Raw genomic sequence first — 23,763 nt, forward strand, 5'->3', positions numbered from 1 at the left:
TGTGCAGGCAGTATTTGTAGACCTTCGGCACTTCAGACCGTCTGCTGGTGAGTTCTCAGGGGTCCCCGGACAATGAGCAAACAGAGGGGCTAGCACACTTGAGTCATAGGGAGCCTTGTGTCCTGTGGGAATGATCTAGAACAGTGGTTCTCAACCTTCCTAATGACGCGACCCTTTAATACAGTTCCTCATGTTGTGGTGACCCCCCCATTTCATTGTTACAAATGGAACATAATTAAAGCATAGTGATTAATCACAAAAACAATATGTAATTATATGTGTCTTCCGATGGTCTTAGGCGACCCCTGTGAAAGGGTCGTTCGACCCCCAAAGGGGTCGCGACCCACAGGTTGAGAACCGCTGCTCTAGAAGGAGAGTAAGGCAGAGAGCCTCAGGAGGGAAGATGGTGAGGGCTGACGCAGTGGGAGCAGGAGGGACCGATGCTTCTTCACCAAGTCCAGAGCCAGGTTACGCCTCACAGGTGACCGGGAAGGACATCGCCAGCCCAAGAAGACATGCGACCACACGGCAGCCCAGAATGACAAGTACCGTTTATTCGAGTTACACGAAGGGGCCCAGCCAGACTCGGCACTGTCCCAGGGACCAGCAGAGATGAGCTCGGTCGCAGACCCCTTCCCCACCCCCGAGCCATGTCCAGTCACACATTCCAGGGCAGAAAGTCCCAGCACTGAGCACAGGGCACCGGTGCCCCTCCTGGGGCGGTGCGCCTCTCTGAGTCACATGTGTTCCCCCCTCGGAGCGGCCCACAGAGCAGCTGGAAGGCTGTCAGATTAAATAAGCGAGTACAGGAGTTCCCAGAAGCCCGGCGGGGGGCCTCTGCTCCTCCAGAGGTGTGAGGGGGGCCGTCCAAGGTGTCTGCGAGGCCGGCCTTGGCTCCGGAGGGGCCTCCGTGTGGCCGTGACCTCGGGTCAAGCTGTGCTGGGCGCGCTGCCGCTTCGTTATCCGCTGAGGAGACGGTGCTTTGAGCTTGGCTACGCACGTAAATGTACGTACGTCAGAATTTCTATGACCTTGGCTGAACCGACCGACCTCCAGAAGGATATTAGCAAACAAACAAACAAACAAACAAAACCAGAGCGACTCTGGCCCCGGAATCCCACCCCGGGGAGGCCAGGGGGTGGGGGAAGGGATGAAGGCACGGAGCCCTAAGTTTCCCAGCATCGTCGTGGTTACAGAAAAGGGTGGTCGCATCCGCTGGCCAGCAGAGAAGAGGCACAGGCAGCAGCGCTCACGTGACTACTTATATTACAGTTTATCACACCGGGAGAAGCTACTGTACAGGGAAAAACCCATTGGATTAAGTAGAGTTTTGCCAAAAGCAAAAGACTATCCCTCTTTGGAACATTCCGGATCCCAGCCAGGCCAGGGCCGCAGGAGCTCATCGAAGGTGAGCCTGGCCCTCGGGAGGGGCTCGGTGCCAGGTGTGCCCGGGCCGCCTCTGGTCAGCTCCCGGGAGAAAGCGTTCCCAGGGATGGTGTCAAAGAAGGAGCGGTCCCCGGCCCACCGCCACCTCGGACCCCGCAGTCCTCCCTGGTCCCAGCCGGAGGTTCCAGGACGTGATTCTCCCGTGGGCTCCCCACCGCGGCCCAGCTCCTGGGCACGGGCCGGCTGCACAAAAGAAGTGACTGCCCGCAGCAGCCGAGGTCCGCCAGCCCCCGACGGGGCCAGCCAGACATCCCTACCCTGTTGCACACGTGAGAGACAAACTCAAGAGACCACACGTACACTCGGCCTCTATGCCGGCTTCCAGATTTGGTTCTAGTTTAACAACAAAAAAAAGTCTTCTTAACCCTGATGCTGCGTCCTGACGGTAGATTAGGGAAGCAAGATGGGGGAGTAACCAAATCAGCTTAACTTACCTCAAAAGTAATAACGTCTACTGGGCTATGAACAAAGAAACTAGAGGAAACATGTGCAAAAACAAGTTGGTATCTAAGTCAGCCCTCCCCACAAAACCAAGCGAGCCCGCAGGGAGCCCCAAACTCCTCTCCCCGCCACTCAGCCGACGACACCCCCAAGACGGTGGGTCTCTCCCAGTAAGTGCTACAGGGGCGCCAGCCCTCAGCCCCAGCGGGCCATCCAGGTCCACAGCAGTGGGGTGCCCCCCTCGCCAGGGCTGCTCCAGGTTGGAGAAACTGAGTCAGGCGGTGAGATGCCAGGTGCTGGCTGGGGTGAAAGGTCAGATGCGGAAGCCCTCGCGACCCAGGCTCCAGGCGGAAGTCGGAGAAGCAGAGGAGAGCCCCCAGCCTGCGCAGGGCTCCGTGGGGAGGGGGCCGGAGGGGCTGGGAGCGTGGGGAGGTGGCCCGGTGCCCGGGAAGGCCGGCCTGCAGTTGTTCTTCACGGAAGAGGCAATCGGGAGCCTAGAGAGCGGCAGGGGGAGGGGAGACGGCTCCTGTCAGGCATAGAACTCCTCCTGCTTGGTGGGTTTCTGGTAGGCCCCACCGTTGGCTTGCTTCGGCTCCTCCAAGGAGTAGCTGCCTTCGTCCTTCTTCTTCATCCGGTACAGCATGAAGCCCACCAGGCACACGGCGCAGATGAGCCCCACCAGGCCTCCGGCGATGACCCCTGGGGAGGCGGACGGAGGCCAGCTCAGCGCAGCTGCTCCTGGGCTAAGTGAGCAGGTGCCCCCACCCGCTCCGGGCAGCCCCCACACCAAGGCTAAAGACAGCCCCGCACCCTAAAAGCAGCAGTCTGCCCTCCGCCCCACCCACCCGAGAGAAAACTCACCTCCCAGCACTTCCTTCCTGTCCAGGAGGCCCTGTGAGGCCCCGGTGGCCCCACGACCCACTGGGGGTTCCTTCAGCTCCTCTCGTTCCTCGGGAGACCAAGTTGTGCTCTCCGTAGACACGTCGAAGGTGAAGTCCTACGGGAGGGCAGGGACAGGATCAGGCTGGGTGGCAGCATCCAGGTCCATGTCCAAAGCCAGAAGCAGATCAGGCCTCCCCGGTCACAGCCGCCACCAACTCAGACACAGCCATCCCCATCCCCGGACCTCTGGGACCTCCTCGCCAGGCCCCTCCCACCACATCGCGCTGGACTGTGCGGAGATGTGTGCACGATATAAAGCGCGAGTTTCAATAGGAAAATAAGTAGGCTCGCTCTAGTGTGAAATCACCACGCCCTACAGGACCAGCACAAGCCCTGGTAGAATGGCGCAGCGCAGCAGGGGCCTTGCGAGCCTGGGGAGCCCTGGTGGTCTGGGAGGGCTCCTCCGCTCTGGCCTCATTGCTTTAGTCTGTCCTGCTCCGGGAAGGTGGGACCCATGACCTTGTCTTCATGGTGGGGAACGGGATGTGCTCAGGGTACAGGCTGCTGGGTATGCCAGTCAACCAGCCACTGTCCCCGCCCCAAGCCCTGTGCTCAACCAGTCAATAGGGGCCGCCAAGCCCACTGGGCACCCCTCATCCCAGGAAGCACAGAGGCCCGCAGGGGCCGGCACTCACCTCCTCCCCAGAGCCCTCGCCTTTCGGGAACTGGGTGACGGTCCCAGCCTCAGCAGTGCTCCCGGTGACCCAAGGGTCTCTCTCCTCCATGACGGCCGTGTGAGGGTCGGCCGTGTGAGGGTCGGCCGTGTGAGGGTCGGCCGTGTGAGGGTTGGCCGTGTGAGGGTCGAGTGGGCCACGGCCTTTGGGGGTTGAGGTCTTGTGGTGGTCAGGCTGCATGTCCCTGAGGGGATGCAAGGTGACAGGTGCCTGGGCAGTGGTGGCTCTGGTTGTCGATGCCCGGTGGGTGGTGGGGTGTGGTGTGGTCTCGCTGGGTGGCTGGGTGGTCTTTTCCCGGTCGGGAAAGCCAGGTTCCAGGTGGGCCAGGAGCACTGTGTCTCGCTCCTGGTCTCTCGCTCCAGCGGGCAGGATGGAGGTGGAGGCAGCCATGGTGTCGGCGCCGGTGGGCTCTGGAGCCGTGGGCATGACCGTCAGGAGCCCCATGTCCTTCCAGGTGAAGGAGGTGGTCTGTGACACGGTGAAATCTTGCAGAGCGCCTGCAGGGCCCAAGCAGAGCAGGTTGGGGTGGGGCAGGACGCAGAACATCTCAACTAGCCAAGTTCAGGCTGCGAGGACCCCTGGGTGGGTCCGGTGCCCAGGCTAGCACAGCCAGCTCTTCCTCCCGAGAGGAGCTCTGCCCCTGGGGTCGAGCTAGCTGAAGCGGAACCTGACTCTGGGAAATGGAAAGACCTGCCTCTGTTTGCTGCCTGTGCCTCGGACAGCCTGGTCTTGGGGCCAAGAGACACTAAGGCCGCCTGGGAAGAAGCCTTCCCTGCACTGGCTGCAGCCCGCTCCCTGGCTGGGGGTGCCCTCAGGGCCCTGGGTCCCCGTGCAGGCACCTCTCTGGCCCCCTCCGTTCCTCTCTGCAGAAAGGTCCAGGCTCTCACAGAGCAGAGGCCTATGTCCAACTCCCAGCCCCCAGGCCCCTGCCCAGGCCACTTCCCCAGGGATGGGCCTCAGCTCTCTTCTGAGGTCCAGCTCAAAAGCACCTCCTCTGGGAGGCCTCCCTGACCCCCTCTAGCTCAGGGACTTCATTTCCCCAGGGAGAGAGGGAGGGGGGAGGCAGGAGAACATTTATAAAGATACACACCCCACCAAGCTCTGCACTGCCTTACAGCTAGTTCCCAACGACCTTATGAAGTCAAGATATTATCCCCATTTTACAGATAAGGCAATAGAGGCTCGGAGAAGTCAAACAAGCTTCCAAAGGTTGCCCAGTGAGTAGAGAGGAGAGTAGGAGCCCACGTCTGTCTGCAGCGGGTGGCCTCCGGGGCCTCTGGGACCCACCACAGTCCCTCCTCCTCGCCAATACATGTTTTCTCCTGGCAACTCGAACCCCATCCTTCTTCCCCACATCTCCAATTGGGCCCAGCCAGGGGGCTGCCTGGCCACTGTCCTAGCCCACAGACCACAGCCCACAGCCCACTGCCATCTTGGAGTGAGGCCCTCCTGCTAGCTCACCTGCACCCGAGCCGGAGAAGTTGTCAGAGTCGTCGCCGGAGCCATCCTGATCTTCGGGGGGCACATTTGCAGCCACAATTTGCTGGAAAAGGGATCAGAAACGAGTCTGAGTGGAGGCTTGCCAGGGTGCTGGGGTTCCGGGGCCCCGTCCTACTCACACACAGCACAGGAAGGAGCCCTGGTGGGTGTCTCAGGACTCAGCACTGAGCAGGCTGTGGCCCCACACACACCTCCTAATGCTATGACAACACCGTCCCGTGTCAGTGTTGGGGTGCAGAAGCACACAAGAGGGGACCAGGCCCTAGGTCCACGAAGCTCCGTCGGGTGGAAGAGCCCAAGCCTCAGAGAGCAGACAGAAGGCGCTGTTCCTGGAACACGGGCTGTGGCTCCCGTGGGATCCCACCAGCCCAGCCCACACTGGGAATCAGCTCTTGGGGCCACTGGCCAGGGAGCTTCGGGGTCGAAGACTGGGGCTTTCAGGGACCCCAGGAACAAGGACACAATGCCCTGGCTCCAGAAAGGCAGCCCCAGGCACACTGGGGACCAGAGGGGCGGGGGGCAGAGAGGGCACGGGCTGAGCTGTCTGTGCTGAGGCAGGTGTGGCCACGATGCCCCTTCCCGCACCTGACCTGTTGTCCCAGCCGCAGGAAGGACCGGGCCAGGCCCTCTCGGGAACAGGTGAGGCTGATCTAGAGCGGCCCTGCACTAAGGAGGCACCTGCAATGGCCCCGGTGGGAACAGCCGTCCCAGGCATGCTGCCCGCCTGGCCCAGAGGCTGTAGGTGTCAGTGGTCCTGAGGCAGGGGCCCCACAGCAGGAGCAGGGAGCAGGCCGGGGGGAGGTGGGACGCTCCACACATAGCCGAGTGGGCATGTGCAGAAACGTGGCTCCAAGAGAGCAGGTGGGGAAGGGAGGGCCAGCAGCCAGTTGGCAGGAAAGGTAGCTATGTGTCCTGTTCAGCAACAAGACTTTGACCCAAACAACCCTGTCATCCAGTCTGTTTTGAAAGGACCCAGCATCAGAGCCAGAACCAAAAAGAGGCAGAGAAGCAAACCAGCACAGGTCAGGTTTAGAGAACCCTTGGCCTTTGCCACTGCTGGTGGGGTGGCCCTGGGGACATGACTAACCCTCTTACAGCCTCAGTCTCCCCATCTGTAAAATGGGGCGATAGTCAAATCTCCATTCCAGGACTATTGCAGAAGTCCAATGAGGCTATGCCCATGAAGAACCGCACAGAGCCTGGCCAGCAGTAGGCACCCTGCCAACAATGGGGCTGCTGGAACCCAGCTCGGGGAGGGGTGCCATGGGGCCAGTCTGGGAAGAGGTGAGATGGAGGTGGATAGCGTTTCAGGAGAAGAGGGGGCAGGAGGGCGCCGGTTCACAGGAGGCTCTGTGCAGACTTGTCAGAAGGCAGCCACCACTGGAGGATGGGCTCCAGGGAACCGGCCTGCTTGCCAGGTCCTGGCCACGGCCACACGGCCACACGGCCACACGGCCTCACTCCTGCGTGGAGCCGATCGGGGAGGGACAGACAAGCCGTGGGGCCTCCTGAGGCTGCCTGGGGCGGAGCTGGACCAGGTGGGGCTTCCCATCAGGGGAAGCTTCAGACACGTGTAGAAACCGCTGGGCTAGAAATACCACTGAGCTTCCTTTGAAAGTGCAAGACCCAAACTGTTCCTCCCCCCGCCCCCCCTCCCAAGAAAAGGGCTTTGGCCCCAGAAGGACCTGAGCTGTCATGGCCCATCTACAATGAACAGCGTCCCTGACCACCCCCTGCACCCCCAACCACATCTCCCGTCTCTACTGTCCCAATGAGGCTTCAAAAACCAGTCCCGCCTCCGCAGAGCCCGTCCCCCCAAGCCTGTGCCCACAAGGCAGGTACAGAGTGAGGACCCCCCACCCCAACAAACTCCCATCCAGGCCCAGGGCAGACTGCTCCCAACTGGGCAGCTGTGGGTGGGGGCAAGCATTCAGGGGACCCACCCACCAAGACCCTGTTTCACCCTTGCCCAAGGCCTCTGCCCACCCTCAGGCTGCCCTGAGAAGGCCCCGGGGATGAGCCAGTCCCCAGGCACCGACTCCCTCCCTTGGAGAGGAAGCTGCTTGTGGGACAGGGCCAGGGCTCCGTCCAGGCAGAAGCCGTGGGGCCAGGCCCTGGTTCACAGATGTCGGAACTAGGCCTGCAGAGAACTCAACACACTGGGCACCCTACCCTGCCAACCTTGGAGGCACCACCCGAGACCCAGGCAAATGCCAGGGAGGCGCAGCCTCTCACCTACACAGAGAAGCCGCAACAGGTTAGCAATTTCCCAAGAGGGCCGCTCATGACTAGATAAGACTTCAGATCTGCCCCATCCCTGAAAACAATTTGTCTCCTCAGCTCTGCTCAGCTTATCCCTCGGGGATCTTTGTTTACACAACAAGCTCTTAAGCAAACACTTTCTCCACTGAAACCAGCTCCCAGGCCCCAGGGCAGCCTCTCCCTGCAGGGCAGGGTCTCCAAGCGGGGAAGGGGAAGGGCTACATGGCCTCCTCAGTCCCCTGCACCTGACGCCGCCTCCTGGGATGGCCTCAGCTCCCCGGGGAGGAAATCAGCAGAAACTGCTGAGCTTGAACTTGGATCGCCAGCTGCCAGCTGACTGGAGCTTGTGGTGAGACTTTGGTTTCACTCAGCAGTCCTCTGTGCTAAGCACGTGTGGCCTCATGGGGGGCCCTGCCTCTGACGCTGGTCCTCCCAAGAGACCCCTTGGCCGGGACTTGGGGCTGCTCGGGGACAGGCTGGAACCTACCTGGGACGGGAAGAAAGGCAAGCCAGCCCATCCCTTTCAGGGGGCCCCTGCACATCTCTAAATCCCAGGAAATCCAGCTTTTCATACAAAAATCAAAACCCTTGTGGTCAATAAAGGTTGGAACCGCCACATACTCAGCTTGTTCAAAGCCTGGACCAGTTTGCTCCTTCCCCATCCTCCGCACAGACCCTCGGAGGCCCACCCGCCTGAGAGGGCGAGGCCAGGGTTGGCTGCGGTGGGGCTGGGGGTCGTGGGACAGAAGCTCGGAGACAGGAAAGGGTCTGAAAGCAGGCCGTGTCCGACGCTGCAGTCTCCGGAGCACCTGCCCTCTGCACCTGCCACCTCTGCCCCTCCCCACCCCCAGGAAGCACCTGCCTGGCTGGCCCATCTGTTTTAAGAGTAACTTGCCTGAGCTTTTCAACACGGCCATTGGCTCCAGAGAGTGTCATTGAGCAAGAATCCCTGCCCCTGCCCCAGAGGCAGGGGGGACAAAGGTGGCAGCCCAAATGCCAGAGGTGGAGAGGGAAGGCATGGACAAGCACGGGGTCAGGGCTGCCAGGGGCCGAGTCCTCATCACTCAGCTGCCAGCCGCTCCCAAGAGCCAGCTGAGAGTCTGTGGCTAGAAGGCTGGCAAAGAAGCTTCGAGAAGCAGCTGCAAGCCAAGTCCTGGCAGCTCTCGCCCACACCAGCCACAAAGAGGGCCACCCTCCCGGGGGGACCTCCGTCCAAGGGGAGCCCTTCCCGGGCCAGCCAAGGCGACCTGGGGCTGGGCTCCCCGCCAGAGCACCTTGGGCATGAACGCTCCTTGGCGGGGTCACAAGGCAGGGCACCAAGTGGGCATCTCAGAGGTTCAAGTAAGACACTTCTAACTCTGGGGTGACCGCTCCCCGAGCCCCACACCACCCTATCAACTGTAGCCACCAGAGAGGTCCCTAGCCTGTGGTTTCTACCCAAACCCTGAGTCACGAACGTGTCACCTGCTGCTTGACTCCGTGATGGATAAACCACAGACCCTTTAAAAAGCACCACCGAGTCCATACGCCCTGTTGCTTTCCAGCCTCACGACGCCGTGTGAGGAGGTAGGGCTTTGATATGTAACAGGCCCTGGGAGCATCACCCCGGGGCTTTGGGGAGAAAGGCGGGTGAGAGACGGCCGGGTCCTGGTGACCTCCCGGGGCCCAGCGCCAGGCACCCCACTCCAGGAGGCTTCTGGAAAAGGGGGCTGCGGAGGCTGGGGCACAGAGAGCCACCCTACAGGGGGCGCCAGGGCCAGGCCTTGAAACCCCCAGGCAGGCTGGCGAGGATAAGACCCGCTCAGCCCGAGTCACGAACGCAGGCAGCGCCAGGGCTCAGGTGCGCGGCAGCCCCGGCAGCACCCGTGGAAGAGGGCGCAGGCGTCTGCTGGCCGCGGCTGCCCTCACCGTGGAGCTGGGGGGCACGGACCCCTATTCCCAGCAGCTCAAGAAGCAGGAAACTAAGAAGCCTCGGTCCTGATGCGAGGCTGGGCCTCCATCCTGCTCTTCTTCCTCTTCCTCCTCCTCACCTCTCTTCTCCCCTCTCCCCCCTCAGGTGTTCCAGGCAGCGAACAGGGCTGGGAAGGGGAGCAAGGGCCTCTGGGACAGGATCAGAGCCAGGGCTGCCAGCGGGGAAAGGGCCCTCACCAGGCGGCTGCCCCCGGCTGAGGTCCAGCTCTCTGCTCCCTCGCTGGGTGGCCCCAGCAGCTCTCTCCCTCGCTTTGGACCTTGGTTGGAAAACCCTAAACTGCCCCAGGGCTCTGACAGGCTGGCGCCTGGGAGCAGAGGCCCCGATTCCTGTCTTTGAGGCCAGAGAGCTGTGGTGACCAGTTGGTCACAGACAGGCATGCCGGGGAGGGGGCGGGGGGGACAGGCCCAGGGTCCAGGATGTCCCGGTGGGAGTGCGTCAATCACTTCCTCTCCCAAGGCTGCTTTCCTGACTTGGGAGCTGCCAGGAGTCAAGCGAGGCCACGGAGGAGGCACAGATGTCCGGCTGTGGCCTCCAGACCCTCAAATCTGCCCCCTGCCCACACTCCCAGGAGGGAGGGCCCCCCGGGCCTCAGGGCAGCACCAGCATTTCTGGCCTGACAGGCAGTTATTTATCAGCTCGGTGTCTCTCCACCAGAACCAAGTCAAGCTGGGGCCTGCTGAGGGGGTGATGGGACTGGCCCGGGTGGGAGGGGCCTGGGGAGCAGGCAGGCTCCCACCTTCACCCTGAGAATGTGCTTCCTTAGGGCCCCCAAAAGCCCCCAACCCCCCTGAGCACTTCCATGGGAGGAGTGTCTTACAGGGGACCTCCTGGGCACCCGAACCCTCCCCCCCACACACACACACAACCCCACCTCCAAGGTCCCCACACGGCCACCTGGACACAGACCTCGATGCTCTGGGGAATTCCAGGGCAGGGCAAGGGTGCAGAGCAGCACCCATCCTTCGCTGTAGAGACCCCCCTGCAGTTACGTTTCCCATGGCACCGAATGCCAGGGTTTACAGATGGGAAACCCAAGGTCAAGGCCGTAGAGCCCTTTCCCCTGCCTCACCTAGCTGGCTTGGGGCACCCCGAGAGGCCAGGGATGTGTTGAGAGGGGATCCTGGCAACCAGAGCCAGCCCTGATGCCCAAACCAGGTCAGAGCTGCCGCCGGCACCCGGGTCCCCCCTCCACGGGAAGGGTGCTGCCTCCAGCCCTCATGAAGGGACTTGTCTGAGAACAGGCCTGGCCGAGGGCTGGGTGCTGGGCCGGAGCTGGAAGACCAGTTCCTCTGCTTTTCCTCGCCTGCCAGAACCTGGGCCGCTTGGAAAGATTCCGCTCAGTGTTGAGCAAGGCCGCCCGGCCCGGCCCAGCCTGGCGCTGCCCTGGGAGCCAGACAAGGAGTGGCAGGGAAAGTGACCAGCCCACGTTCCGGGAAAACCTGGCTGTCGCCTGGGCCCTGCTCCCAACTCACCGGGTGACCCGGGAAAGACCCTGCGGGTTGCCCACTGTACCAGGTGCTTAGCTGAGTGGTGGCCAGGGAGCTCCTCATCCCAAGTCTGTGGCTGGGGAACCAAGGCCCGCCCTCGAGGGGCACCTGAGGGTGGCACACCACAAACATGGTCACTCAGGATGGTAAGGTGGGGGCCTCTTGATCACAGTGACTCAGAGTCATTGGTCTCAGCTTCCCAAAGGGGGTTATGGCTCAGGCATATCGCTGGAGATGCCCCAAATCAAGGTGACCCCGGCGATGTAACTGGCACCCCACAGGGACAGAGGGAGCGCCAGGCCCCCAGAGCCTCGTCCCTCCCCAGGGCTGGCTGTCCTAGCGCGACAGCTAAGGCCGGAAGCTCAGTGCAGGATCCTCCAGACAACCCTCCCCCCCCCCCCCCCCCCCCCCCCACCGAGGGCCCCTGAAACTGCTCTCCAGCTGATTAATCTCCAGACTCCCCCAGGCCTGGGGGGCCTGTCACCTCTGGCACATGGGCCTGTAGAGACATCCTCCCCCTGCGCGGGCTAAATAAAGTGTTCTTCGGTTTCACTGGAGGCAGAAACTTGCAGCTTTTGACACACCTGCAGCCAGCAGCGCTCCAGCTGTGCGCGCAGGAGGGAGGCGCGCTCTGTCACCCAGATCTCCCCATCGGCGTCCCCTTTAAAATACAAGTGCCGCTGGGAAGGCTAAGGGGTGCCAGTCACCCACAGGAGCGTGGAAACCAGCTCTGTGTGTGCCGGGGGGGGGGGGGGGGGGGCGCTATTCTGGAACTGGGGTGACGGGGTGAGCAGGAGTGTGGAGGATGGGGAAGGATTGCTAAAGGGAAGCTGGAGGAGCCAAGAGCACATTTTCCAACCTGTGTCAGAATGTGCGCCAGCCAGCTCCATACCCAAAAAGAAGGACTGAGTGAATTCCCTTTGCTCCAGCGCGGAGCCACAGATGTCCTTGGCTTCTCTCCCGCACACGGAACAGTAACGGGCCAGTCTGGGCCCGGCCTCTGGAATAAAGCGCAGTTCGGAGCGGTCAGCACACGGAGGCTGCTGGGAGCCCAGCCAGACACACAGGAAGGGCAGAGCGTCCTTGAGGGGGTCCCATGGCTGAGCGGAGCTGGTACTTTCTGGCCTGAGTGACGGAAGGCAGAATTTTCTAGAAAAGTGCAGAAGGAAGGGGGGGGTCCTAAGGGTGGGGAAACCCTCAGTCTGCAGGTCTAGACACCAGCCACTGCCCAGCACAGCCGGGGGCCTGCTGTCTGGGTTCAGCTGGCCTCCTCCCACCGCCTGCCAGCCCCGCACCCCACCCCGGGTCAGGAGCCAGCCCCTGGCAGAGGTCAGGCCGAGGGGAGGCTCCGATTTCTGAGAAGGGGCAAAAGCCAGGTTTGCAGGCCCTGTGACGTCAGCACACCGGGGTAAGGCCAGGCGGCCATTCACACGGGGTGACTGCAGGTGCAGGTCAGGTTACACTGCGCCCCTCCCCCAGACACGGCCACTGGGTGGGGGGCTCTCCCCAGGGACTCTCCAAGCAGCCTTAGCCCCAAAGCTCTCCCCCAGACTTGCCCCTCTGAGCCCAGGGACTGCAAATCATGCCACATATGTTATTTCACTGAATATTTTCAAAAGCCCCTCTGAGTCACACAGGACATGAAACACCCCAGCTTACAGATGAGGAAACTGAGGCTTAGAGGCAGACGCAGAAACATGCCTGAGGGCACAGGGAGGAAGTGATGGAGCCTGGTGATGAGCTGGGTGGGCCAGACTCCATGCCCTGTGCTCTCCCCATCCCTCCCCCCGAAAACCACCCCCACCCCCAGCACCTCGCTCTGCTCCAGACCCAGGTGGGGCTAATCAAGGCAGACTAGCCAGCCAGTTCTGGTCCCATCCTGCCTGCCCAACCCCAAGGCTTCAGGACCCCAGTCCCTTCCCCAGAGGAAGACAGACCCTAGATGGGGGTCTAGCAGAGATTCCTGTTCCACAGGGGGCAGAGGGGAAAGGGCACGAGGGGCTCTCTGCTCCTCAGACAATTCCCAGAGCTCAGGATGCCTCAGCCAGTGCTGCAAGACCTCGGGCCGGCTTCCTGGCTTAAGCCTTCCCAGGACTTTATCACAACAGGCCTATCCCAAGAAAACTGCGCCTAGACCCATCCACTAAGCCCCCAGCCCCCCAGCGCGCCTGTAGGGGATGGGGAGGGGAGGTGGGGCAGTGCCGAAGATCTCGCTCAGCCCAGTGGCCCAGTCTCCTAGCCTGGCCCACAGCCCAGCAGGTCTTGCTGCCCAGACCCTCCCCATGCCCCATCCTGAGGCGATGCGGTCACCAGGATGGCAGCACCGCACCCCAGCGGTTCTCTCTGAAGTGACGTCAGAGGCTCCTCAAACCCCCGCAGCCTGAGGCCCTGCGAGCCCAAACCTGACCACACATCCATCCAGGACACTCCCTGGAGACAGGACACCAAGGCCCCAAATAGTTTCCTGGGCAGCAGGGATGCCGAGAAGCTACGGGAGGGAAGAGCCAGTGCTGCCCCGTGCACCCACCATGGCGCTGGTACAGCCAAGCCCCCACATGGATCAGGTGAGGCCCCGGGCTCCCGCAGCCATGAGGTGCCAGGGCGTGGAAACAGAAGTCCAGGTCCTCAACCCCCGAGGCCTCCTGGTGCCCAGCACAGGCTAGCTAGATTTTGGGGTGGACCAGCTCACCTCGGCCCTCCAGAAGTCCCTCCCATTGTTCCCATGTCCCCATGTCCCATCCACCCTGGCCAGGTCCCAGAACCCTGTCTCCTCAGTAGGAAAGGTGGTGAATTCAACATCACTGTGGGGGGACAGTTCTCCGCACCTCTGGAGCTCAGTGGTGCCCAAGCGGTCCGAGAGCAGGGCTGGCAGCCTCTGCTGCTCCAGGTCCACCCTGGCCTGTCTGCACGGACTGCTGCTCCTGTCTGGTCCCCGTAATAGCCACCCTCTCTTACATGCACCCCTGGACCAGGCAAGGACCCCTCCACATCTGCCCAGGCCAGGCAGGGCTCACGACCCCCATGCTTGAGGCAGAACTCACGGGCAGCAGGAGCAGAGGCAGGCCTGGCCCAGATATACCCACCAGTCCTGTCACATCGCCGCAAGACTTAGGAACACCCAAATGCATGACCTCACCTCCACCTCTGAGCCCCCTCCCCATTTCACAGATGGGCTCACTGAGGCCCATGCACAATCACTCAGCAGTAAAGAGGGCCGGGGCTGGAAGACAGGCCCCCAAGCGCTAGTCTGCCTTCCTGTAGTGCCCCCAACCCGCGGCCAGCACACAATGGGCCCCCGGTCAAGGCTGGCTGGGTGAGTCTCTGAAAAAGGCCTGTGGGCCTGGCAACATGACTCAGCTGATGAGCGAGCGATAAACAGATCTGCCTTCCCCACTGCCCCAACCTGCCCACCATGGCTTCCGTTCCTGCTAATGAGTGGCCCTGGGGCAGGCGGCCAGGGTGCCTGGGTGTGTGCGGTTAATATTCCCTGACCCCCACCCCCAGCCTGACCTCGCCCAGGGCCTCGTCCACCCGAGGTTCCCACACTGAGCTCCAAGTTCACCTCTTCTACGCAGCCTGCCCTCACCCCACCCCACAGACGCCCCTCAGGCAGCTGGTGCTCCCCACGCAGAAGACTAGTGGAGGCTGCTGAGCCCATCCCAGTCTCCCAGGGCCACCTCCTCCTTCCCAGATCAAGGTCTCTCTGCAGCCACCGGGCTGTCAGGGAGGCCCCTTTCGCAGGTGGGGGAACTGAGGCACACAGTCAGGGCCAACCTGGGACTAGGACGGCCAGGAGCCCCGGCTGCCCTTTTCAGTGGGAATAATGCCGCAGACTCCTACAGCCAGGGATGGAGGAGTGTCAGAGCTGCAGCTATAAAGGGAAAAGACCGCCAGAAAGGAAGGGAGAGTGGAAGACAGCTTCCTGATTTCTGAGAAGGAAGTTGCAGGCAGGTAGGTGACAACCAGGTTTCCCAAAAAGCTCTGGATGCAGCCTACCATCAGGAGAGCCTGGGGGGAAACGGAGTCAGGAATGTCCAGGCAAAGCCCAGCCGTAGCTGCAACCCATGCTGCGGGCCAGACCCACCATCCCACCCCTGCATGCACACACACACACACACACACACACACACACGAGGGCCTTGTGGGGCTACAACCCCCAGGTGAGTCACTGGGAAGCGTTTTTCCCAGGGCTGAAGGCCAGCGGAAGAGCAGCCTCTACATATAATTAGGCAGCCCACAGAGCCATAAACGCCAGGAGGAGAGATGCTCACGGGGTTCCCGGGGCCGGAGGGGGGCATCTGAAAGCCTAGGAGTTCCCGGGTCAACAGGAAGCTCCTGGGCAGTGACTGGGCAGACAACCGAGTCCAGGAGAAGGTCCTGCCACCAGCCTCCCTCTCTGGACCCGATGGTCCCAAGCCCGCGCCTGCCTACTACACTCTTCTTCCTCTGAGAGCCTGTGTCCACACACGTGCAGTCCCCAAATCAGCACAACCTGACAGGCAGCAGGACACTTACCGGAGGAAGCCTAGGCCCCCCACACCACCCTGGCTCTGGACCCCACAGCACCGAGCCCAGAGGAGCTGATCAGGTGCCCCTGCTCGGGCCTGGGAATGCAGCAGACCTTTTAGGGCCAACTCCCCACCCAACGGAGCCTCCTGAGGACAGGAGGCGCGGTCACATCGCAGACACAGCTAGCCCTTCCTGGGTGAAGGGGAGGCTTCCCTTGTCCACCCAGAGCTGGAAGGTACCGTTGCTTAAGTGACCCCGAGCGCCGGGGCTTGCCTCTGCGACCTCAAGCTCTACAGCCTGCACCCCAAACGAGCCTCCTGCATCAAGGGACAGCTACCCGCCTGCCCTCCCTTCCCTCGGCACTCAGGGCGCGCAAGGCCACTCAGGAGGTTCCAGGGCGCGCACTCCGCCCGAAGCCCAGCCCCTGCTGGATCAGCTGGAGGGAAATGACAGGGCGCTGAGCCTGTTCCAGGTGCAGGAGCCGGCACCAAAAGCCCTCTTTCCAGACTCCCTAATCCCATGCCTTCTCTCTAGACACACGTAGGCAGGCCCTGGGGGGAGAGGGGGACTTTCAACCCGAGACTCCAAAATTGGTTGTTGAATAGGAGGAGGAAATCAGAAAATAGTTTGTTCTGTAAAAGGACCAGGGTTCTGGGGCTAGACGCCATTTAATGGCCAAGTCCTCGTGTGTGGCTGCTCCAGCAGCGGGACCTGGATTGCAGGGGGGCAGGAGGCGGAAGCCAGCACAGGAGCCAGGAGCCCTGGATTTTGGTAACACAGCTGTGCCATGGTGTGCCCAAGAGGAAAGACAGTGCAGGCTGGCTGCTGTCTGGGGGCAAGACTGAGGGTACCATCCGAACAAGGGAACTGTATGCCCCCCAACCCACTGGGCCTCGGGTGCACACTCCCCACCCCACTCTCATGGGTCTCACTGTTTCCTGACCTAAACTTCCTGGGAGGAGCTCTTGCCTGTCCCTAAGTGACCATCAAAGGAACCCAACCCAAACCCAGGACATTACCTAAACCAGTGATGGTGAACCTATGACACGCGTGTCAGAGGTGACACGCGAACTCATTTTTTTGGTTGATTTTTCTTTGTTAAATGGCATTTAAATATGTGAAATAAATATCAAAAATATAAGTCTTTGTTTTACTATGGTGGCAAATATCAAAAAATTTCTATATGTGACATGGCACCAGAGTTAAGTTAGGGTTTTTCAAAATGCTGACACGCCGAGCTCAAAAGGTTCGCCATCACTGACGTAAACCCTAGGATTGCCTAAAGCAGGGGTCCTCAAACTTTTTAAACAGGGGGCCAGTTCACTGCCCCTCAGACCGTTGGAGGGCCGGACTATAGTTTAAAAAAAAACTATGAACAAATTCCTATGCACACTGCACATATCTTATTTTGAAGTAAAAAAACAAAACGGGAACAAATACAATATTTGTATTTGCACGTGGCCCGCGGGCCGTAGTTTGAGAACCCCTGGCCTAAAGCACTGTTCAGGTCACTGCAAGGACACCTCCATTCAAAACACGCACACATACGGTTCTTGAGGAAGGAACCGCAGATACCCATGAGGGCTGTGCAGGATCCAGTTGGCTGTGTGTGCTGGGCTTCATGGGGGAGACTTAACAGTCCATCAATATATTCATGCCATGCACATTCACGTGTACACGTACATATGTACACACACACACACACACACACACTCCTGGTTCTGCCCCTTGGAGGGGCTCGGCTCTACAGGCTTCACCCACAAAATGGAGGCAATGACACAGAGTATAAAGGTTTGGGGTAAAGATGAAATAAGGTCGGAAAAGCCCTGAGCACGATATATCGACGGCTAACTTTCCTCGGGCACTTTCATTACCAAACGCTTTCACGAATTCATTATGAAACGAGCATGCAAACGACAGAATGAGGACAGGGAGAACAGGTATGCTACCCGCTTTTCACGGGACATCAAGATTTAGGAGTGAAGTGACTCACCCAAGATTACGTGGTAAATTAGGGGCAGAGTTGAGACTCCGTCCTGGGGCTCTGCTCAGCCCAAAGCTGTGTGTGGCCTGCCAAACAGTAAGGTGTGCAAAGACGGTGCCCTACAGTCCAAATCAACACGCTGAGCGGAGGGAGACGGGACCCACGCGAAGAACAAGGCCTGGGCCAATCAGGATTTGTGGCCAGTTAGCCTCGCTGGGTCCAGGCTACTTGTCATTGGCAAGTCACTTACAACTCAAGCCAGTAGAGGAGCATGGGGTCATCAGGTGCTCCCACCCAGAGGTCACTCATTCCTGTTCACCAAGGGAGCCCCTAAGAAACTCCCTTGAGCCCTGGCTGGTGTGGCTCAGTGGATAGAGCATCGGCCTGCAGACTGAAGGGTCCCAGGTTCGATTCTAGTCAAGGGCACGTGCCGGGTTGTGGGCTTGATCCCCAGTAAGGGGTGTGCAGGAGGCAGCCGATCAATGAGTCTCTCTCATTGATGTTTCTATCTCTCTCTCCCTCTCCCTTCCTGTCTGAAATCAATTATATATATATATGAAGAAAAACTCCCTTGACAGCCTCTCTGTCATTCTAGGCACTAGCAGGGACACAGCAGAGGTCCCTGTGCCTTCAGGGACCACATGTCACAGATCATGAACATTACTCAGAGGTGAGACCCTTACTCCGAGCTGAAAACTCTGCTCTTACGATTAACTCTAACACATTGAACTCGTTTCTCAGAATGGAGAAAAGTGCCTATTAGAACTGAACGGAAGAGTGGCTAACTCACACTTAAACACACCCATGTCCTTTTGGCTGCTCCCAGACAGAGATGGAAGAGTTGGGGGACAAAATGTAGCAGCCTGGGGGCCCCGGGCACGGGGGCCAAGTACTCTTCGGAGCTCCATGAGCCCAGGAGACGTAAGACCACCTGGTACCGTGACCACAGTGAGGACCCTGGCATCCAGAGGGCCAATTAGGGTTAGCGTTCTTCTGCTGGTGCCGGAAGGGAAATAAATAGTTCAGAAAGCCCTGCTCAAAGTGAGAATACTTTTGAAGGTACCATGGATTCTTAGCTCCCTGAGAAAGCCCTGTATACTTCCGTCCCAAGGGATTTCAGAACCTCAAATTCTGCTGCAAGAGAAAAGACTCCTCTATAAAAGATTCCAAAATTCAAGCTTCTCACTAATTCTTTCCAGGCCCTTCTCCCTTCCCTCCCCTTCCCCTCCCCGCCGATCTGGGTTAATGAGGTTTTATTGGAACCTACCACGAGCCACAGGTAGAGACTCACACCGGCTCCACCCTCGCTGCGGAGCCGAAGCCAGGAGTGACATCACCCCTGGAAGGCTGCGCGCCTGGCAGAGGCAGCTAGCCCCTCCCCCACCCCACCCACTCAGCCAGGCCATGGGGAAGTGTCTCTACTAGCCCCCATAATTAAGGCAAAAAGGAATTTTATGCCTTTCAAGAAAGAGAAGAGGGAGAGAAACACAGCAAATAGCTATTCCAGAACAAGCCATTTTTCTTGCATGGCAGAAACAAAAGACCACAGAAACCTTTTTAGACAAACCTGTTCCCTTCTCTTGGGAGTGGCTCTGAGCAGCCTCCCCCTGCCCATTCAAAGTCAGGTGCCCAGGCCCCAGGGGAGCTGTGACCTGCTTCCCACTGGGACCAACTCGAACCCTTAGACACAGATCTGTGTGACCTATGAACATCTTCTCCCATTTTAGGCAAACCCCACTGCCTCATTTCTTTCAGGAAACAAGTAGAGGTGAGCTCTGCGAAGGCATTTCGTGGCACCTATATACCCCCTTTTACCCAAACCTGGAGAGGAAGAGGGCAGGGCTGGGAAAGAGAAAACAAACTAAACTTTAATTTAAAAAGAAAGAGAGAAAGACCTAAGCTCCAAGCCAGAGCCTTACCCCAAAGCTTCGGGCTTTCAGTCTCGGGTCTCAGTTCAACCACCGCCACCAGGAAGTCCTCCCACCACCTCAGCTCTAAGAAGCCTCCCCCCTCCCTCCTTTCCCCTTTGAGACTCAACTAGCCCCTGGGCCCTGTGTCTCCACAAAGTGTCAAAGTTTCTAGGCAAGGAAAAAATGCCCCACACCGCAGCCCCTGCCCCTTCCCCCCACACAAGGACTCTGAGCACCGGGGTCCCCGGAGAATCTCAAATCCCATCTGCTTCCCTGTTAACGGGATCGTCACTCTGGGATCGGAGCGCACAGACACCCCAGCCTCGCCCAAGGCAGTCAGAGAAACCGCCCCGCCCCCACCCCCATTCTGGCTGAGAAGAGGTGGAGAACCCCACCTCAGCATCCCTGCTGAGGCCCCACCCGGGGCCTGGAGAGAGAGGAGCAGCCAGGTAAGGCCAGGGGGGCAGGGGAAGTAAGCCAAGCACCTCCACTCTCTTCTCCAGAACAGCCACTGTGATTCAGGACGAAAGCTGAGTCCCACAGAGGCCAGCAAAGGAGAAGACAGGCGTCAAATTCTTAAACCTGAAAGCCAGGATGGCACTGAAGACCCTGCTCAGAAATCCTATCTGTCGCCACGGCTCCCCAATAGGGTACCCCCCCCCCACACACACCACACACACACACACACACACACACGCACACGCACATGCACACCCCAGCCCCTCAGTAATTCAAGAGGCATCAGGGACCTTCGCCTGGAGTTCCAAATGCTCCCAAGCACAACAGTCGCCTGGGAAGCAGGGGGCACTTCACCAATCCGCTGGGAAAACACCTCGCCTGGACCGGGCCCTGTAAAATGCCCCAAGCGCTCACTAACCGGGGCTGTTATGCTCGGGGTAGGTAGGGCCTTACACAGGGCAGCGTGGCTGAGACTAGTCCAGATCCCACGTTACGAGTGGAGGACCCACCCCCGCCGATGCTCCTTCCCTGCCCACGTGCCTCCCTGTGCCAGAGCCGGGAAGTCCAGCCATCCAGATGTGGTGGCGAGAGGCGGCCACTTCCGGAAGGGGAAGCGCCCCTCGCTCCGCACCTCCCCTCCCTCTCCATCCCGGGGGGGGGGGGGGGGGGGGGGATGGCCGACCCGGCGGCGGAGGGGACCTCTGGCACCCGGTGCGGGCGGGGGGGGTGGCCTGGGCAAAGGCGGCCGGCGCTGACACCTGGCGGCGGCCCGGGTCCCAGCCCACGTCAGGGCCGGCGCTGCGGGGCGGTTCCCGGGAAAGGGTTTCAGGGGCCGAGAACAAAGCGCCCCCATTGGGGAAGGCGGGTTGGCGGCCGGCGGCCAGGGCGGGAGATCACTTTCTGGGGACCCTCGGGATACGCTCGGTCGGCCAGGTTCCTCTCGAGAGGGGACCCACCCCCCGTCCATGGTGGATGCTGGCGTCCTACCCAAAGGCCTCCCCAGCCTCGGGCTCCGCATTCGTCCCTCTTCCCCCAGCTCCGCGGGGCGGGCCGAGGGAGCCGCCTTCCCCGCGCGCGGCTCCAGCACAAAGCCGGGCCGGGGGAGGGGAAGGGCCGCTCCGCGGCCGCTCGCTGGAAGCCGTGGGCCACCCCGTCCCCAGCGCGGGCGCGCGCCCCTCGCGGCAGCACAACTTCGGCCCAGAAGTTGGTCCCCGCGGCTCTCCAGCGCTTCGGGGCCAACTTCCCGGAACCGAGCCGCCAGCTCGGCCCCGCTCCCCGCCGACGGCCCACGGAAAGCGGCCCGCGGCCCGGCCCCCGCTCCTTGGCTAACGCGCCCGCCTGCTCCCGCGGGGCTCCGCTGCGCCCCAACTCGCCTCCGCCGAAGGGGCCGGCGCCCGGTCTCGGCGGGTCCGGTTTGAATTGGGGTCTGCGGGAGGGGCGTGTGGCCGCGGCCCCTGCATCCTCCCGGGTCACCGGTGGGGGCCCGGCCACCGCGGCACCCGGGGGGACGGGTGGGGAGCCGGTGACCGGGTGCCGCCGCAGGCTGGCGGGCTCCGGCGCGTGTTTTCCATCATTGAGCGCGGGGGGCGCGGGGCCGGCGCAGGCTGCGTTCCGCGGGGCGCCCCAGCCCCGCACCCGGAGCGGCGGAGCCCACCCGGCGCCCACCGACGGCGGAGGTGACTGGGGCGGGCGCCCGGGTTTCGGGGCTCACCGTCGCCGGGCGAGCGCGGGAAGAAGCGAGGTCCCCGGTTCCCCTCCCCCTCCACGTGCCGCCGCCGGCAGCGGCGGGTCTGCCAGCCCCGCTCCCCGCCGCCTCCCGCCCGCCGCGGCCGCACTCACCGGGAGGACGGGCTGCAGGCGCAGCGCCAGCGCGCAGAGCGAGAGCCAGAGCGCCGCGCGCCTCATGCTGCCCGGACCGGGGCGGGCGCGGCGGGGGCGCGGGGCGGGTCGGGTCGGGGCGGCGCGGACTGCGCGGGGCTCGGGCCGGACCGAGAGCGCGGCGCTCGGCTCCCTCGGGCGCTGCCCCGCGTGCGGCTGTCCGGGGCGAGGCGTGCGGTCCGCCGGCTGCGCTCCGCTCTCTCGGCTGGATTCCTCCCGACTCCGCTCGGCTCCCGCCCGCCCCTCTGCCGCCGAGCTCCGCCTTATAATAAACCCACAGGCCTAAGCCGCTGCAAAAACTAGACCCCCACCCCCAGCTCGCCAGGTCCGGGCCAGTCCCCACCCCCGGACCCCGCCCCCTGAGCCACCCAGCCCGGCCCCTTGGACCGCCCCACCCCCGGAGCCGGCCCCGCCCCTCCCGCTCCGCCGGGGTCGAGCCTGGCGGGTCTCCGGAGCCGTGGGCCTCGCGGGCAGTGGTCCCGGCATCTCAGCTCCGCTGCTCTCGGGCGGTGGGGACCCGGGCTCACCCCCTGCCGCCCCGGCCCAGGGCGCTGAGCGCCGGCCGGGAGGGGGCGGGAGGGAGACAGTTGGTCCGGGGCTGTGCGCGCCAGTCTGCAGCGCCCTCTGGGCGGACACGAGCGTCCTCCAGGTGTGCTGGGCTCCCAGGTCCCGGAGGGAACACTTCGGGCCGCGGTGCTGGCCCCCAGGTGATGGGGCTTAAACCGATGGATCCCCCCCGCCTCCCCGCGCTTCTCCGACCGCAGGTGGGCTCCCCACGCCCGCCCTCCCCAGCGCAGGTTCCCCAGGTGCTTGCGTTCTGCCTGCACTTAACAAGCTGGAAGCTCAGGAGGGGAGAGGGGAGGAGGAGTTTTCAGAGTCCTTCTATGGAAAACAGTGCCCTCTCTCTTGATCCTCGGAGCTAAAAGGAAAAATAAACAGCTTGGTGTCCAGGTGACCCCGGGCCTGCTGAAGAGGCACCCACCCGTTGAGCTCCTGGTCCTTCGTGGTTCCCTGAGCTGGGCCTCAGTGTGTCCATCCCAATCCGGCACCTCAGTGCAGAAGGCTATGGAAGGCCTGCGGGTGGAGTGCAAAGGGCCCTGAGAGAAGCGGGAAGAGCCGCCTGGCCTGCCTGCAATCTGTGAGAAATGGTGCCAAGTGACCTTCGGACCTGAACCTGGAGGCCAAAGATGGCATCTTCCCCACCCACCTCTCCAGGCAGCCCGTGCAGCCCGGACTGGGAACCAAGGGCTCCTGCGGCTCCTTGGCCTCTCACGCAGTCTCCAGTGTTTCTCCTTACGGATTAAACATGCCTGGGTCCTGGGTTATGCGGTTCCGGACAACTGGCCTGAGTCCCTGGATTCTCCCCGCCCTCCCAGCAGCTTCCTGCATCCCCACCTCAAGCCACAGTCCTCCATCTGAGCACTAACAGCCGATCCCCCCAAACGGCACCCCGCCCTGTTTGGCCCCTGCTCCTGAAAACCTGTTGGACCTCAGGCAGCTCTCCCTTTTGGGGTCTCAGTTTCCCCTTGTTGTAATGTACCCCGTGAATCACAGAAGGACGCCTCAAGAAGTCGAATTAAAGAGTCACATTTATTGCAATCCGGGGACTATGAGGGGCCATTCCCCAAATCTCATAGTAGTAAGATGGCCACAAAACCAGACTTATAATATAGGCAAAGATCACAAAGGTATTGATTACATCCCAAGGTTTGGAATGAGGAACCTGGTTTGCAAAAAAGCAGTTTACAGAAGCAGAAGCAGCATGTTATCTAAATCATAGTTTTGGGTCTCTAGAACACTGAGTCAACAGGGTCATGTTAACTGGAGCCCTCTGACCTTGGGATAACTGTGCTGTCCTTCCCAGGTAAAGGAAAACGTGCTTTCGAAGACCAGTATGACCACAACCCATGGGATATTCACATTACAATCAATAGAGTATTTAATCGAATGGGATAATTTATATAATTCAGAAAATCAAAATAACCTTTCTATTATTTTAGCAAACAAATAAGTACAGAAACCAAACAGCAGGGTTAAAGTTAAACTGTAGTTTCTACCTGAGATGATGGCTACCACACTTCACCCTCTGTGTCCATGGCAGGTGATAGAGCCTCATCTGGGTTCTTGGGACCTGATGGAGTCCCACTGCCTCAGGTTCTCAGATCATCCAGCACCAGGGCAGCAGCAGGCTGGGCCACTCTGCAGCTCAAGGAGTCCTGCTGGGTTAGAAAGTCCTACTGACAGAAAGCTATGCGGGTGTCTCCAGGGGCCGCTTGCAGTCTGGTTAGCTCTCTTGTCT

The 23,763-nt window shown here is 61.1% G+C and overlaps 1 protein-coding gene across 3 annotated transcripts; it reads right to left on the reverse strand.

The window, feature by feature from the left end:
• Positions 1-533: 533 nt before the first annotated feature.
• On the reverse strand, positions 534-22,532 carry SDC1 (syndecan 1). Of its 3 annotated transcripts, XM_070428739.1 has the most exons (6): positions 21,426-21,745; positions 4,965-5,046; positions 3,618-4,000; positions 3,465-3,587; positions 2,749-2,884; positions 534-2,586 (listed from the first exon to the last, which is right to left on the reverse strand). In XM_070428739.1, exons 1-6 carry the CDS (start codon positions 21,489-21,491, stop codon positions 2,417-2,419), a joined length of 960 nt encoding a protein of 319 aa, XP_070284840.1. In that variant the 5' UTR covers positions 21,492-21,745; the 3' UTR covers positions 534-2,416. The 3 variants fall into 3 exon arrangements, with proteins under 3 accessions (XP_070284840.1, XP_070284839.1, XP_070284837.1); XM_070428738.1 differs by lacking the exon at positions 21,426-21,745 and adding an exon at positions 22,447-22,532 and having other exon boundaries at positions 3,465-4,000; XM_070428736.1 differs by having other exon boundaries at positions 3,465-4,000.
• Positions 22,533-23,763: the final 1,231 nt, after the last annotated feature.

Source organism: Myotis yumanensis, unplaced genomic scaffold, assembly GCF_028538775.1.
Source record: "Myotis yumanensis isolate MYYU_CA2020_CCGP unplaced genomic scaffold, mMyoYum1.0.hap1 SCAF_11, whole genome shotgun sequence".
Lineage (NCBI taxonomy): Eukaryota > Metazoa > Chordata > Mammalia > Chiroptera > Vespertilionidae > Myotis > Myotis yumanensis.